Source organism: Pelmatolapia mariae, linkage group LG10_11 (assembly GCF_036321145.2).
Source record: "Pelmatolapia mariae isolate MD_Pm_ZW linkage group LG10_11, Pm_UMD_F_2, whole genome shotgun sequence".
Classification (NCBI taxonomy): domain Eukaryota; kingdom Metazoa; phylum Chordata; class Actinopteri; order Cichliformes; family Cichlidae; genus Pelmatolapia; species Pelmatolapia mariae.
In genome coordinates, this window is record NC_086236.1 from 21,023,589 (window position 1) to 21,039,768 (window position 16,180).

A 16,180-nucleotide genomic window follows, 5' to 3' on the forward strand; every position below is an offset into this window, starting at 1 on the left:
AAGTTGTAAGTTTGCTCAGTTATATATATATAAAAAAGAACAGTCTGTAATTTTTATGGTGAGAAACAGAATATCAAATATAAAATGTCCAGAAAAAACACATTACATGAAAGTTTAAAATTGATTTGCTTGCCACTGAGCTGTGCAAGCGTAACTTGTCTTAGTACATGGTGGAGAAACCCTTTTAGGCAAGCACAGGGGTAAGTTGATGTCAGAGCTTGTTTTTTACTTAATCTGACCACATCACTTTCTCCCAAGCCTGTGGTTTATGTCCCAATATGTGTAACTATTTAAAGCGCATTTGTTATTAAATTATTTATAGGACTTTGTAAAGATTTAGATACGTACTATGTGTCACACTTTTCATTTAGTCTTTTCTATATGGTGCTGTAAATGCATAAAGGTTAACCTCAGGTCATCATGAATGTCATGATGTCTGATTTTGATGAAACCTTCAGAGGCCTAAGATGTGCCTGTTTGCCAAATTTGGTTTCTCAACTCCTCGTGGTCTGGGAGTTGTTTGCCAGCAAAGAAAAAAAAACAGACAGAAAGGTATTTTTTACATTATACTCGTAGTAAGGGTAACTATCAAGCACTGAATTGCTGGTTTCTGTGCTTGTAGATTGCTAGCATTAATGATAACTTTCATCCAAGTATGCTCACTTCTGGCTTTAAAAAACACGCCCTTGGCCAAAATGCTATTGCAGAGTCTTAAAATGCTGGTGGCGGTGGGAAGTACCACTCAGCCTCCTAGTAGATGTACCTCTGGCGGGGGTGTCCAACTCCAGGCCTCAAGGGCCGGCGCCCTGAAAGTTTTAGATATCACACCTGAATCAAATGATTAGTTAATTACCAGGCCTCTGGAGAACTTCAAGACATGTTGAGGAGGTCATTTAGCCATTCAAGTCAGCTGTGTTGGATCAATGACACATCTAAAACCTGCTGGACACCGGCCCTTGAATCCTGGAGTTGGACACCCCTGCCCTATGGCTTGAGTTTCAAAATCCTACGTTCCCTTGTTCACAAGTTATCGCATTCACAAGATTTTTAGAAAACTTGACCTCTGACCTTAAGGGTCAAGGTCACTGAGATTAGAATTCATCCGAGAATTTTAGTAGATACATATACGCTATCGACAGATAAGCTAACAGCAATATGATCACTAATTCTTTTTTTTTTTGTTCATATTTCCGGTACAAATATGACAGACACCCCCCCCCCCCCCCCCCCCCCCATATAAAGGCACTGCTCAGGTATAGATTTCAATGGCAAAGGCAAAGCCATTAAAATCTAAGTTGCATCACATAGACTTCACTGGAATCCAGTTAAAGCTTAACTGGTCATGACTAACATCTTGTAAGCACTTAGGGTCCACAAGTTCAGTCATCTGCAGCGTTGTTCCTCAGTCAATGGAACATTTTAAAATCCCATTTTTGACAAAAACAAATCACACATTTGTTAAAGAATAGAGATGTATAGTTGTATTACATTTATTGTTACATAGCAATCATTAAGCCGCATGAACAATCTCGTAAAGAAAAAAAAAAAAAAAAAAAAAAAAAAAAAAAAAGCATCATTTTTTCAAGCAGGCGTTAACTACATCAGCAGCTCCAGGTGCCTGTTGGTAAGTTCACTGACATCGGTCATTGAACTACTGTGAGTCACTAATCATGTAGGCTGAAAGTAAAATCAATCAATCATGTTTTATTGTGCTACACATCACATACTCCAAAAGGAAGGTAATATAAGGAAACAATGGCGAGCAGTAAAGAGTGAAGAAAGGTTGTGACACCTTTGGATCACTGGTATAAACTCCACCTCGTCTATCGAGCTTTAGGCTCAAGGACATAATTGCCTGTTCTTTATGACGTTTTTTTATTGTGGGTTTTTTTATGCTCTGTGTTTTTGAAACTTTTAAATTTCTTTCAAAGTGGTGGACACAAACAGAAGACACTTCAAATAGATTCATGTTAATATAGAAATACAAAGGATGTTAGTTCTGTAGATGAAGAAGGAAATCACTTGCATTAATGTCTTTTTGAAAATAAATAAAATGTGATTTACAAATAAATACATAGAAAGACAAAGCAATTAATTTATAAAACAGGACAAATTACAGATAATTATAGTGCAATGAAAAATGCAATCTACCTGATCATCTTGGAATTATGGGAGACCTGTTGGCTTTGTGTTTCAAGTATCCGGATTGAGATTAAGCCATTTCAACAAGCATTAAACTGGATTTGGTCATCTAAGTTTTAGCATTTATCATCTTTATGTTTTTCCTATCAAATATATTATGAAATGAAAAATAAATATTTTAAAGTGTAAACAGAAAGACCTTCAAATATTTACAAATATGTAAACTAAATTTGAGACCATCTGATAACAGACTGCTGCTAATTGCACTGTGCTTGTGTTCAACTTATAAGACACACATTATTTCGGATGAAAATCAACGTACAAACCTTTTGCTCTGCAATTAGTGATTAAGAGGTTGATTAATACTGATAAAGGATGACTCTCTAGATGAAATCTTAAACATAAAACAGACAAAGACAAACACTGGCTCCCACATTTTGGGGATTATTTGAATGTCTTTGGTTTATCTTAAAGACATCTCCTTCCCTGAATCTCTTCTGCTTCAGACTGGTTCAGTCTATGAGGTCGCTGTAGAGGCTCTTTCTACATGATAGCAGTATTGTTGCAGTGCTCTTTCAAAGCACGCTGGATGAGGAATGGTCCATGTAATAAAAACAAATACAAAACATGTCGTTTGAGGCTGCATCAAAGCTTAAAATGAAGGTCTAGGATGACTCCCGTTGAGGTGATGATACTCCTGGTTTAAGGCATTGTAGTAGAGATACACATGACATCTACTGCTCCTTCTCTATTGTCACAGAGACAGTCTGTCCGCCATCTAAAAGGAAACAGTGTGCACAAAAGATGTCTCAGGATGGGTTGTTTATTGAGCACAAACAAAAGCAATTAGGACACAAAAGCATGAAATTGTGAGAAAGGGCATTAGTAACATACTCATTTTCTCTTTGCTGCCATCTTCTGTGTGCTGAACATTATTGCTGAGGACATGCGGGTTAGCTTCTCCATCAGCAGGCCTGCAATTAAAGTCAAAAAGAAATTAATTCAAAGTAAATAAAATTGAAGCCTCTGATATTAAAGATTTGAAAGAAACAGAAAACTTACCCTTTGCCATTCTGCTGGAGGACACTGTTTGCTTGCTCAGGATCTATCTGTACCAATCTGGTGACAAAGGAATGCCCATCTCCCTGACTGAAAATACAGAAAAAATAAATAAATCTTCACATTGGGTTTTTTTTTTCTTCATATTTCTGACACTCCATGAAATTAACTTTAATTTAAAAAAAAAAAAAAAGCAGGATAGGTCTGTTAGTACAAAACCAATTACCCTCCCATACTGTGTAGGCATGCACTAACACCATCTGTATGCGTACATCATTTATTCTGACTGATATGAAGTGGGTGAAAGTTTGGGCGTGCATCAGCTCTTGCCCCCTCATTTTGACTCTGTGATCCATTTTGTTAGTGACCATTTATGCAAGTTAATAAAAAATTTTTAAAGCAAACTTATCAGATGATCCATTTTTAGTGACAAAGCATATCACATGAGAGTAGACTCACCTTGAGAAAACAGGGAAAAACCAGTACTTTGCCTGGTCTCCAAACACCTCAGCTACATTTCTGCTAAATCCCAGAGAAAACCCATTTTTATCCGGCCCATTTGTGAAAAAAGGAGCCCTAAAAGCCTCTGAAAATGGATGGAAAACAAACAAACAAAAAACGACAACAGTTAGCCAGTGGTGATTTTTGTAGAAGTGGAATTAAACGAAGTATGTATTTATAGTATTAATTTACCTATAGTGGTCCTGTTCTTTCCCACGAGCCACAGATGGTATCCAAGAAGTGACACAATGCTGATGAAAAACAAGGCCGCCACAAAGAACAGAAACAAGATGTGGAATTTGGCGTGGGTGTCAGGCAGCTGTTTCTTTAGAATGAAGGGAAAAAACAAAACACACTTTTAGCTGATTAATCGTGACAGCCCTGAGTCAAATTATGTGGAAAATGAAACAAATTGATACTACTTTGTTTCCTCAGTACAACAAAGTCTTGCATGGAAATAAAATACTGTTTCACTGCTGGACTATGTGACAGGACCCACTGTCTTGTGTAAAGTGTGCTGCAAAGAATCCCCTAAAAATAGCAACAGGTTGATACTGATACATGTGGTGTTCACACCACTAAATGTCATGCAAACACCATGAGGAGGTTAATGTACTTACAGTCCAGAATTTGATGAAATACTGGATGACTGTTGCACAAATCACTACACAGTAGAGTGACGCATAGGACAAAAACAGGACAAAGTACTTGTAGTTTGAGAATCCAACACAGTTATTCACCCTGAAAGAAGATGACACCACAACAACAGGAAGGAGAAAAAAAAGAAAAAAGAAAAAGAAAGGGGGTGCTGAATAACATTATGACAATAGCCATGGAAAATATAGCTGAGATTATGTATGTATGTATGTATGTCTATCCATCTTTTTTTCCTCCCCCAATTCCTCCTAGTGGACCCAACCTTCGCATAAACATTGCCCAGGGCACTGTGATGTGCCAACATCTATATGACTTATACAAATATTTTATACAAACCCAGTAATCATATATATTTGCACATTTGACAGTTTTATTGCGCACCAAATCTCAAATTAGACTGTTGTGTCACAATACAACATATCATAGTGTCATACCATAATGATCATAGAGTATGTATATTCAGTGTTGGGAGTAACGGAATACATGTAACGCCGTTACGCATTTAAAATACAAAATATGAGTAACTGTATTCCGTTACAGTTACCGTTTAAAAAGGTGGTATTCAGAATACAGTTACTTTGTTGAAATGAATGGATTACACGGCGGTATTTTCCTGTTTCATAAGGCTATGCCCTCTCTATTTTTGGTTTCCACGCTGGTGGAAACCCAAACAAAACACACATCAAGAGGCTCTAATGTCTGTGTCTCAATCTCGCGGCCCATGATATTACTTGCAGCCCCCATAATAACGTGAAGAAATTTTTTTTTTTTAAATTATTCACAAAAATTATTTAATATGAAGGCAATAGGCAGAGTGTTACAGGCATAGCCCTAAAGAATGTAGCCTCATGGACAGTGTAGTCCGTGCTGCAGGGAGAACGGACTGCTGTACCCGTTATGTGTCTGTGAGCGAGGGAGGGAGAAAAAGGAAAAGTACGAGTTGTCACCGACCAGAAAAGAGAGATAGAAGCATGTAAATATAATAATAACCACTGCAGCCAAAAAGAGTGGGTGACAAGCCCAGTTGTAAGTAAGCTATTAAGACTCGACTGTACACTGTGTTCGTGTTTTCCTCTGAAACAATAAGTTGGAGCAGCCTTTCAACGCCTCTCTATGTCTCTCGCTAGCAAAGTTGTCCCAGACAACAAAGTAAAGCTAGTTTTCGGCTACGAGCCCGACGTATTAGCCAGAGGTCCCTTTACGGTTTTACGCCTTTACGGTTCGGAGCCACAGACCTGTTTTATATACGCGTGGAATAGTTTCTATATGAGATCGCTGCAAAAAGTGCAGCCTTACCTGTCTTACATGTCCACCCTACTGTTACTCATTTTATATTAAGATTTACAAATCTAGTTGGTATTGGAGTTGGTATGGCGAATAACCTTCAGTAAAAGTAATAAATCACACAGCAATAGTACATTCATTAGTTGTAAAAAGCATGATAATATATTAAGTAATCCAAAGTATTCAGAATACGTTACTCTCATTGAGTAACGTGACAGAATCTGTTACAAAATACATTTTGGGGCATGTATTCTGTAGTGGAATACATTTTAAAAGTAACCTTCCCAACACTGTGTATATTCCCAATCTCCCACTATGCACTGCAAAGTGGGGTTTGATAGTAATATTAACAACAGTAATAAGAGTAACGTTCAATTAATGTTCAAGAATTTAAACAAAGCAGTTTAATCGCAAAGTAAAAACAGAATATCATACCAGGGGCAGTGATGGTCCATTTTCAGCACACACCTTGAAAAAAAAACAAAACAAAAAAAAAAAAAAAAACAAGAAGCAAAATGTGCATCCTATCAGTACCATCCAGTATATACCAACATATTGATCTTTTCACTGACCCAGTAAACAAAAACAACACATTTGATAAACCCTTATTAAGATATTAGTTTTCCATATTATCACTTTACTAAAAAACAAAAACCATTTGAAATTGTTCTGTAACATTTCCTGAATTTCTATTGCCAGAAGAAGAAACTACTTTAGGGTGGATGTTTTAAGAACATCTTATTCAGGAATGTGTTGATAAAGTGTGGACACTTAGAGAGGACTCACATTTCACAGGTTGAGCAGTGATGGCAGCGATCAGGCTTGATTACCTGACAGAAGTCACAGTATCTGATGGCTAGAGAGAGAGAGAGAAAACAAAATTAACTGTATACCTGCTGGATATTCTTAAAGCATATTCATTAAATCTCCCTGTGAATCCAAGCGGGTCACATCCTGACTTTTAATTAGCAGGGGAGCCAGAAGAGAAAACAAGGTGCACCCGAGTCTAATTAACCCTCCTGACACAGGCTTTTCCGTAAACACGGCACAGACAAGCCTAGTATGTATTAAACTGAGAAACAACCAGAGAAGACATGTGATTGTCATTTGTAGTGCTTTTGCAATGTTGATGGCTGATGATGAAAACTTTTGTGCACTTCCTCTTTTTACAGAGCAACATTTTGCTAACAGAGTTTTCCCTGATGGTGTGTTTTGAAGCGACAACTGGGAATTAAAAAAACAAAACAAAGCACAGTCACTTACTACACTGCATCTAAAGCCATACCTCCTCCAGCTGTGCGTGTGTACACGGGTAAATTCCTCGCCACTTTCTTCAGGATCTCTTGTTGGGCCTCAGCTCGCTCTTCTCTCTCATACAGCTCCTTCTCTGCCCTGGGTAGACTGAACTGACAACAGAAAAAGAAAAGTGTTCAGTGATCAGTGTTTTGTTTATTTCCTCTCTTCCGCTAAGTGAGGAGTGTGACAGAAGCAAACTTACTGCTTTTGAGGGATTGGCTGGTTTGGACCAGATAGTTTTCCAGTAGGCCCATATAAACATGGCGAGGAAAATGTGAAAGATAACCAAGTAGCTGACTGTTGTAGAAAAAAAAAAGAAAAAAGAAGGATCCTTAGCAGGAGAGAAATAATAGCATCAAATATGAGTGAGTGTGTGTGTGTGAGGGCAATACTTACTTCGTTCAGCATTATTTGGGATTGTATCTATAGGAAGAAGGTAAAGTATATGTGTATATATTAGTTAGGAGTAATACATGACTACACATCCCCCACTTCTCTCCCTCTTCCTCACACCATGTTGCAGCAGCCTGGCACGGCCAGCAGTGACCCACCCACAACAGAGAGCTTTGTTTAAGCATCAGCAGGGATGTCCCTGTCCTGACCACAGCCGCAACACAGAGACATGCTGATACTGGTCTCATCAGCTCCTGCCTGAATCAAACTATTTAACTTAGCGTCTGTGTGTGGGAGCAGCACAAATCACACGACACACAACTTATTAAAAACTGCTGAAAAATAGCATAAACACTTAGGACTTACTCAGGAGTGCGCCAAATAAATTATGTTTACTAGAATTTAAATTACAATTACAGAATCCACTGCTGGAAGTTAAATGTGCAAAACGGGTAAAAACAAATACAAATCAAATTCCCTTTTTTTTCTCCTGAAACGATAAGTTGTTAAAATGTAATATTGACAAATCATTTTTTAAACTGCTCAAAATATGTTTAATTACAGATAAATTCACATTGATAGCATCAAAAAGTCACGGACTAGATTTTAAAGCTGGCTCGGAAGCACCTAATTTATTGACACCCCAAAACTATATAAAAAATAAAAATAAAAATAAAAATAATAATAATAATAATAATAATAGCTAGTAAATATATCTAGTAAACTCGGAAAGTTTTAACATGATTAAGCAACACACAAACGACACAAACCCTTTCACAGTCACTCCACTTTTCTATTTTTATGATATCCGTTATTTGACGCATTACGTCTGCCCTAATGGAGTGATTAATTATTAACGGAGAAAAGTATTTCCTCTCACTGGAGGGGAAGAAAAAAGTAGACAAACGAAGCTGTCATGAAAAAAAAAAACAATTTATGTAAAACGTTTCCATGAAAAGGAGAGACAGAAATATGTGTTAATATTCGCCAAACGTTTCATCGCATTACGGAGTGTGAAGCCAGATTTTAAATTGACAACTAGCTTATCAAAGTTTCAAACCCTGCCACTGTCAACTCACGCGGCCGCTAAATGTTTATAAAGGTGAGCGCACTTACAGACACACAGCTCCACAACGTAGGCGTAATAGGACCAGCCGACGACCAGGTTAATAAACAGGACAGGTACCCAATTCAGAGCCCGTTTACAGCACCTTAGCGCGTGAGAGGGCGCCATCTTTAATCCGTGTTTGACATTAGCTGACGGTGACGTCACAACCACGACTTTTAAATGGTCCAGCCAAAGACGCATTAGGATCAAGATGCTTCACGGCAGTGCAGGCGACGAGGAACGGAACGCGGATGTTTTAGTTGTTCAAAAAGTGCAATTTAAGTATATTTTTAACGCACCGTTCGTAATCATTCCTCTCAGCAGAGTAACAATCATAATAAAACACAGTGGCAGCTAAAGTTGAGCTCTTCTTAGGGCGTATTGAAGCATGTCAGCCTGTTAACCTGCAGACGGCGGAAATCTTGACTCGCACAATCTTTGGCTAGTTAGTTTCCTCGTGATATGCTCAGACTTTTGTATTTATGAGTAAGAATATGTTGAAAATAAACAAAAAACAAGCAATTTTAGGCTACTCATTAGGTTTAGTAAACTAGAACAAAAAGTCAGACAGAATAGTTCAAATGTTTCATTTATTTGTTCATTTATTATTTTGTCCAGCTGGGGGCAGAGAAACACAATGCTGTGTGAAGTTGTGGAGCACAGTTAACCATTGTTTTGGAGCTCGGTGTCTGTCCACCTGTTTGTAATTCTGTAATTTTAGTCTCCACTCCTAATTTGCTAGATGCCTTAATTGTCTTTCTATTTTTTATTGATTTTCTTTTCTCTTGGTGCTAGCTGGACAAGATAGGTGTGTGAATAAGAGGGAGGCGGGAGTTTAAATACATGGGGTTAGCCATTTAAAGCAATGGACAGTGCACAAAAGAACTGAAGAAGCGAATGTAGGTGAATGCAATTATCCTGTCTTATTCCCCTCACCCCCCAGGGTGCCCCTCCCTGATCGTTTTTCTACCGGAGGTTTCTTCCTGTTAAAAGGGTTTTTCCTTCGTATTGTTGCCAAATGCTTGCTCATAGAGGCTTGTTTGATTGTTAAGGTTTTTACTTCTTATTTACTTATTCTTACTTATTTTTACTTCGGGAGAGTGATAAGAAGGAAATTGTTAAATAAATATATTCTGTGACTGACCTCTTTTATTTCTATAAAACTGCTTAAACCTTTATTTATCAAGAGTTCCTTACACCAGCATGAAATTGCCTTAGGTTGCCAATACAAAGCAAATGTTTCAGTGTAGTACATTACAGTTTTAGGTGGAGAACCTCACTGACACTCAAGATTTTTATTTTTATTTTTTTGAAGATGAGAATATGCTCCATTACATTTAGTGTTGTATGAAAGAAACACAAATGATAAGACATGATGACATCCAAACAAAATTTTAATGTCGTTTTCCTTTTCTTTTCTGTACACACATTATGTACATGACGTTGGACTTAAATACACCCCTAATAAATTAAATATTTTCATTTTTAGTTGCTAGTTATAATTAATAGCCTCCTTTCAGAACATTTTCTTCCAAATGAATGGCAAATAGACTGCAAGAGGACAAATGAGGAGCTCATTGTGCATGCTTGCTGTTTGTAGAGGCAACTTTCGGCGACGAGCGTGAACGTCTCCCCTTTTTGGTTGAAGAGTGGGAAGATGGAGAGGAAGGTGGGGAGGCAGTTGCAGAAGAGGGGGTGGAGTCAGAAGAAACTGAGCGTCTTCTGGTGGGACTGCTGCTTGGCGAGCCACGAGGTGAAGAGTAGGGTGACAGGGCCTGGAGCATACGGCCACTTCTCTCCTGAATTGCATGCTAAACAAGGGCAGACACAGATCAGATTTTCACTGTGTGTAATGCTATGTTCTGTTGCAGTGATTTAAAGAATGCCTCTTGTGATTCAGTTTATGAAGACATGCTTGTTTTTGCTCACACACAGACTTTTTTCTAGTTAAGAAGACCGAAATTAAATCTTGTGCTACAGTTAGTGTGTGATGTTTTTATGGTGAAAGTGAACATACCCATGCTCCATCTGGTCCGAAAAGCTCCAGAAAGTTGCCAATGAATTCTCGTGACTTCTCTTCCCATTTGTGGATGAGGTCCTGGCTCTTCTCTTCCACCCTGTAGACAAAATGTTTCGACTTTTCCTCCACCGTACGGACTGTCTCTTTCATCTTGTCCACCTGGTTCTGGAGCCGGTACTTTTTCTCCTGAGATAAAGTAAGGTGCATTTGTGCCTAATTTTGTATTTACAGCTTGTTTTTCCTTTTACGTTTTATTAAAAATGAAATATTTTCTTACATTAATGAAGCCGACATTTAGTTCACGGGCTGTGTAGCCTCTTTGCAGGTTGCGTCTGACATACATGTCGTAATTACGAACGATACGAGTGATCAGATCGGATGTGGAGATGCCCTCCGTCCTCTGAGTGGCCACAAACATTCCTGACATGAACACACAAATACTTTAAATATGTGTAATTAATTATGAGAAAGAAGACAACTAGAATTTATTTTGACGTTGCATGAATCTTCACCTGCTTCCTTGATGTGTTTGTAGACGTCCTCTGATCCAGCGGAGGTGTAAGGTATATCATCATGGGCCACAAAGTCGATCTATGAATGCAACAGAACAGTTTACAGACAGTTTGGACACCATATAGCTTTAACACTTTATGACATTATAGGAAGCTGTGTTTAAAGTTACTGTGTGACCTTTGACCTTATGTTTCTTGAGGAATTCTGGTGTAAGACTCCAGGGAGCATCCCGCACTACCTCGTCAACGTAACGGCAGTGCCTGAGGGCTTCGTAGCGTTCGTCCTCTGTCATCACAGTATAGCCCTTAAACTTGTGAGTGAGTTCATCGCTGCACACTAGGAACACAGAGATTTTCAGTGCTTGCCTCCTTCCTGATTTCTTTTACTTTTTTTTTCCATATTTGCCACACTGACATGTTTCAGATCATCAAACTAATTTTAATATTGGACAAGATAACCTGAGTAAATACAAAATGCAGTTTTTAAATGATGTTTTCGTTTATTAAGGGAAAAAAGCTATCCGACCTTACCTGGCCCTGTGTGAAGAAGTAATTTTTCCATAAACAGTGAATCAATGAAGCATTAAGATCAGTCTTTCGCTGTGGAGGAATTTGGGTCCACTCTTCTTTGCAGAATTATCTGAATTCGGCCACACTGGAGGATTTTCTACCATGAATTAAATGTTAAACGTTCAAACTTCAAACTTTGACTAGGTCAATCCAAAACCTCCATTTTGGTTTTTTTTAGCCATACAGACGTGGATTTGCTGGATTGTTTCGGATCACTGTCCTACTGCATAACCTAAGTGAGCTTCGGGAAACAAACTAATAGATGGACATTCTCCTTCAGATAGCTGAAGCAGAAACTGATAGCAGAGAGCAGAATTCAGGGTTCCTTCAAGTCTTGAAGCAGCAAAGCAGCCCTAGACCATCACACTACCACTACCATGTGTTGATGTTCTTTTTATGAAATTGTTAGTTTCATGTCCGATGTAACAAGACTCAAACCTTCCAAAAAGTTCAAGATTTCCTTTGTCAGTGCACAGAATATTTCTCCAAAAGTCTTGGGGTCATCACAGTGTGAGATGAACCTTTGTTTTGTTTTTGGTCAGCAGTGTTTTTTTACCCTCTCAAGGTCACTTTTTTATTGCTGAATCATGAACTCTGACCTTAAACCTTGAGCCTACACTTCCCCAGATGTTGTTCTGGGGTCTTTTGTGACCTCCTGAATGAGTTGTCGATCTTCACTTTGGAGTGAAGAATATTCTTGATACTCCTAGGAAGGGCAACTGCTGTTCCAAGTTTTCTCTATTTGTGTATAATGGCTCTCACAGTGGTTCACTGAAGTCCCAAAGCTTTAGAAATGGCTTTGTAAATCTTTCCAGACTGATACTTCAGTTTTTCACTAGTTAGTCACACTTACTTCAAGATTTAACAAGGGAAGTATTTTCACACACGATCAGGAAGGTTTGGAGAATGTTTCTCACTTACTGAATGAAATCATTATTTAATAACTGCATTTATATTTACTCGAGTTGTCTTTGTTTTATATTAAAATTACTTTGATGACCTGAAACATGTGAGTGTGACAAATATGCGGAGAAAAAAAAGATATCAGGAAGGAGGCAAATGCTTTTTCACGTGACTCTTTGGAGGCTTCTGTGTCTATTTCATGACCCTGAAGGTTAAAGAGTGTTACTTTGAGCATGTGTTACTGTGGCGAGTGAATGAAAGGCATACTTTACCTCCTACTATAAGGTGAGTGTTTGGGAACACATTCTTTGCCTGCATCAGAGCTCGAGCATGTCCCGAATGGAAAAGATCAAAGATTCCATCAGCGTAGACTCTCACGGGGCGGTTAGCTAAACATGAAGGGTGGTCTTTAAATGCAGTCGTGTCATGACACAAAACTCGAGCAGTTTATATTTTTGCTGTTACAAATATGGAATTCTAATGAAACAGTGATGCTTTTAATTGTTAGTTAATCATTATTTTGCTGATTTGTCACTCAGTCAGATTCATAGCTGTGATCAAACCCTGAATCATCAAAATAACTGGCAGTTATGTAACAATGCTGATAATGAAATCACCATATTATAACTGATATCAGATAATTACAGCACAGCAAAATATCTTGAGTTAACTTTTCTTTTCCTAATTTTCTTCCCTGTGTATTCAGAATTTTTTTAAAAGGTGGTGATAAGTGCAACCTGGTGTCCCCCTCCGTGCTTGAGCAATGGTGAGCTTGTCATGTGAGATATCAGATTCAAAACCTGTAGACTTGGCAAAATCTGCTGGCTCCCGTGGAGTCTGAACACAAAGACCAGATGGAGACATTCAGATACAGTTGGTGAAAAAAGTCATCTGTTCTCTAAATCATTAAAATTTTACAGGTCGCCAGAATACATTATATGACACAAAACTATGTGTAATTACTGACGAAACATGTTCCCTCTTGCTTCATTCCTAACTGCTCGTGTTTCAAGTTTATCCAATCTCTTGCACATGTTCAGACTTCTGCCAAGAAGTGGATGTTATTGGTACAGTCATGTTGCATTTGATAAACACTGGGGTTCATAAAAACAGAAACTGTAAGACAGTATACAGGAACACTTTAGAAAATTAAAGCATTTAAGTGAATTACTTATAATAGAAATATATGAGATGTGGTGAGTTTGCAGGTTGTGCCTCCTCTCTGTATGATAATAACTTCAAGGTAGTTTTTTTTTTTTTTTTTTTTTTACCAATTTTAGCACATGGATGTTCAAAGATGCTATAGACTTTGTGTTGCATGCATGTACACCTTTATCCTTTGGTGTGCTGAAAGATATACTTTAAACTCTTGATCTCTTTTTAAGTGTCTTTTGCTCCTTGAGTTGATTGGTTAGTATACCAGTGCAAAATATTCCTTTGACCTTGTAAACACTAGCAACATCCTATGCTTCTTAATTTTTGTCTTGTATTCTGATCTCAGCCTTCATGGCTTATACACATGCTGACGCACAAGCCAGCATATTTCCACAGCGGACATAAATGTAAGAATTAAAATTCTAATAAATAATTATTGTTTTCGTGTTAAGTCTTTAATTTCTTTTGAGATTAATTATTGCTACTGCAGACATGAGTCATGCTGTTCCACGGAGTTAATCGGTTAACTTATCCCAGTCATATAACCACAGTGGAAAAGATTACCTCAGTAATATTCAAAGCATGTTAAATAATAATGCAGTATAAGGCAGAGATATACCTCACTTCATTATAGTGTCCGCTAAATATATTCACAAAAACAAAATAAGAGGGGATCTCGTGGGGCTCCCTGTTGTTTATTATTTGAAAAACAGTGTGCAGTTGGTTCTCTTTGCTAATGACAGAAGCAGGCTTACCCTGCGAGGGCCTCCTCTTTGATTGTGCGCGGCCTGTTGATGGTGCTGTCCATTGCCGCCACGGCCTCGTCTCCTGCGAGCCATCTGGGATGTTCTTTTGTCAGCCAACAATAATACTCCAGCCGCCTGCTGCTCCTCTCAGTCAGCCCTACTACTGCAAGGGAAGGATCTCTAAAGCTGTGTGTCTGTATACATCCTATCACCCTGCCTGACCCTGATGACAGGATAACATAGCGGGCAAAGTTCAGGCCACAGTGGTAAAGGCATTCAGAAATGTAGATTGCATTTGCAATCAATGCTGAGCTTGTAAAGACTTTCCCTTTATTTGTGCGGTGGCAGCAGCAGCATGATCCAGTGAGTGTTGATCCACTGAAAGTCCAGCTCTTTAACATTTTAGTACACATCTGTAAAAATATGCTTGGTTTTTTTTAACCGTTTTTCAAAATTTTATTCCTTACACTTTAACATAAAGAATAGAGGCTGCACACGTAACACTGTAATTTTTTTCTGAGAAAGCCATTCAAGATCAACTATGAAGCTGTAATGGGAGGTCAGACACTACCAGCCTTTGGAACCAAACACAGGGGACAGTGAGTCCCGGCATTTCTCAGAGTTGTTAAAAGTTAGCCACAGCGGCAGAAACCTGTGTATATCTTAAAATCAATAACATCCTGTCCTTCCTGTGCTTTATAGCACATAATGCACATCCTGGTTTTGACATCAACTCATTCAGTTTTTTGGTGCTGATGTGTTTCCCTATGTAACACACACAAACACGACAAAGCTGCACACGAAACATTATTTTCTACACAAAAATACATAAAACTAAGACTTTTCAGGGAGGCTAGCTGCTAAAAAATGTTTTAGCCAGTCAGTGACTCTGTCTACTGTTTCAGTTCAAGTATATGAAAAACACTGACTAGTGTGATTACATAACTTTTCATTTAGTGCTAACATCTGGTCAAAGTTTCAGTTTGTCTAGCAGGCTACTTTTATGACTAATATTCCCATCAGACATCTGCCTTTTTTCTTTAACTCTGCTCTCTTTAGTTTCACTTTAACTTTGAGCTGAGCTGTTTTTCAGTAAATGCAATGATTTTATACAAAACACATTTTAAAAGTGGAATAAAAGTAATGGACCTAGCGCTAAGCACTGGTGCGTCTAAACCAATCTTGCCAGAACACCCAAAGAGATAACAAGGCTGAAAGTCTTGTTATCTCTTTGGGTGTGTTTCATGTTCAGGAGATACCACAGATATGCAGTAATCTATATCTTTGTAATGTTTGTAAGGTATTTAGGACTTTATCAAAAGGTCCAAATTATTTATTGTAGAAGTATTTTTCTAAAGAGGAAACTTTGAGTCAGATAGTCGGTCACAGAGTGGAAATTTAAGAAATGTTTCACCAAACCACAGATTGGATGATCAACTCATACATATGTCTGCTTTTACGCATTACTGTACTGTAATCCACATTAAAGTGTAGGGAACTCTTTAACTGCTTTATGGAGGTGAGCTCAGAATGAACAACTGGCCTTGGTTTTCCAGAAGTGACTTATGGAAAATCCCCTGAACATGTTTCACTTTCATTGTTATTCCTCCCAGATAGATCGCAGCACTTTGAAAAACAAATGCTAGATTTTTGGTTCCAGATCAAAATAATCTCAGTCAACAACGAGCATAACCAGTCTGATCACATAGGAAGGGGGAGTGATTTCATGGGAATTTCTCACCTGTGAACACAATGACCTGGGGTAAGGGGGTGTGGTTATCTATGCGAAAGCATGCTGGGCGGGAGCATTGCTGTGCTGTTCTTCTTCTCACTT

At 38.2% G+C, this 16,180-nt stretch overlaps 2 protein-coding genes across 2 annotated transcripts; both read right to left on the bottom strand.

Annotated features, from left to right (window-relative positions):
- Window positions 1–1,520: 1,520 nt before the first annotated feature.
- zdhhc20a (zinc finger DHHC-type palmitoyltransferase 20a) lies at window positions 1,521–8,575 on the bottom strand. Its single transcript, XM_063487479.1, has 12 exons — window positions 8,449–8,575; window positions 7,336–7,362; window positions 7,142–7,236; window positions 6,929–7,049; window positions 6,430–6,499; window positions 6,079–6,111; window positions 4,323–4,443; window positions 3,895–4,027; window positions 3,661–3,787; window positions 3,205–3,291; window positions 3,037–3,116; window positions 1,521–2,920 (listed from the first exon to the last, which is right to left on the bottom strand). The coding sequence occupies exons 1-12, from the start codon at window positions 8,564–8,566 to the stop codon at window positions 2,877–2,879; spliced, it is 1,056 nt and encodes a 351-aa protein (XP_063343549.1). The 5' UTR covers window positions 8,567–8,575; the 3' UTR covers window positions 1,521–2,876.
- Window positions 8,576–10,014: 1,439 nt separating this feature from the next.
- pcyt1bb (phosphate cytidylyltransferase 1B, choline b) lies at window positions 10,015–14,439 on the bottom strand. Its single transcript, XM_063487480.1, has 8 exons — window positions 14,356–14,439; window positions 13,183–13,282; window positions 12,718–12,834; window positions 11,158–11,309; window positions 10,973–11,051; window positions 10,738–10,880; window positions 10,458–10,646; window positions 10,015–10,251 (listed from the first exon to the last, which is right to left on the bottom strand). Exons 1-8 carry the CDS (start codon window positions 14,437–14,439, stop codon window positions 10,015–10,017), a joined length of 1,101 nt encoding a protein of 366 aa, XP_063343550.1.
- Between the last annotated feature and the right edge of the window lie 1,741 nt (window positions 14,440–16,180).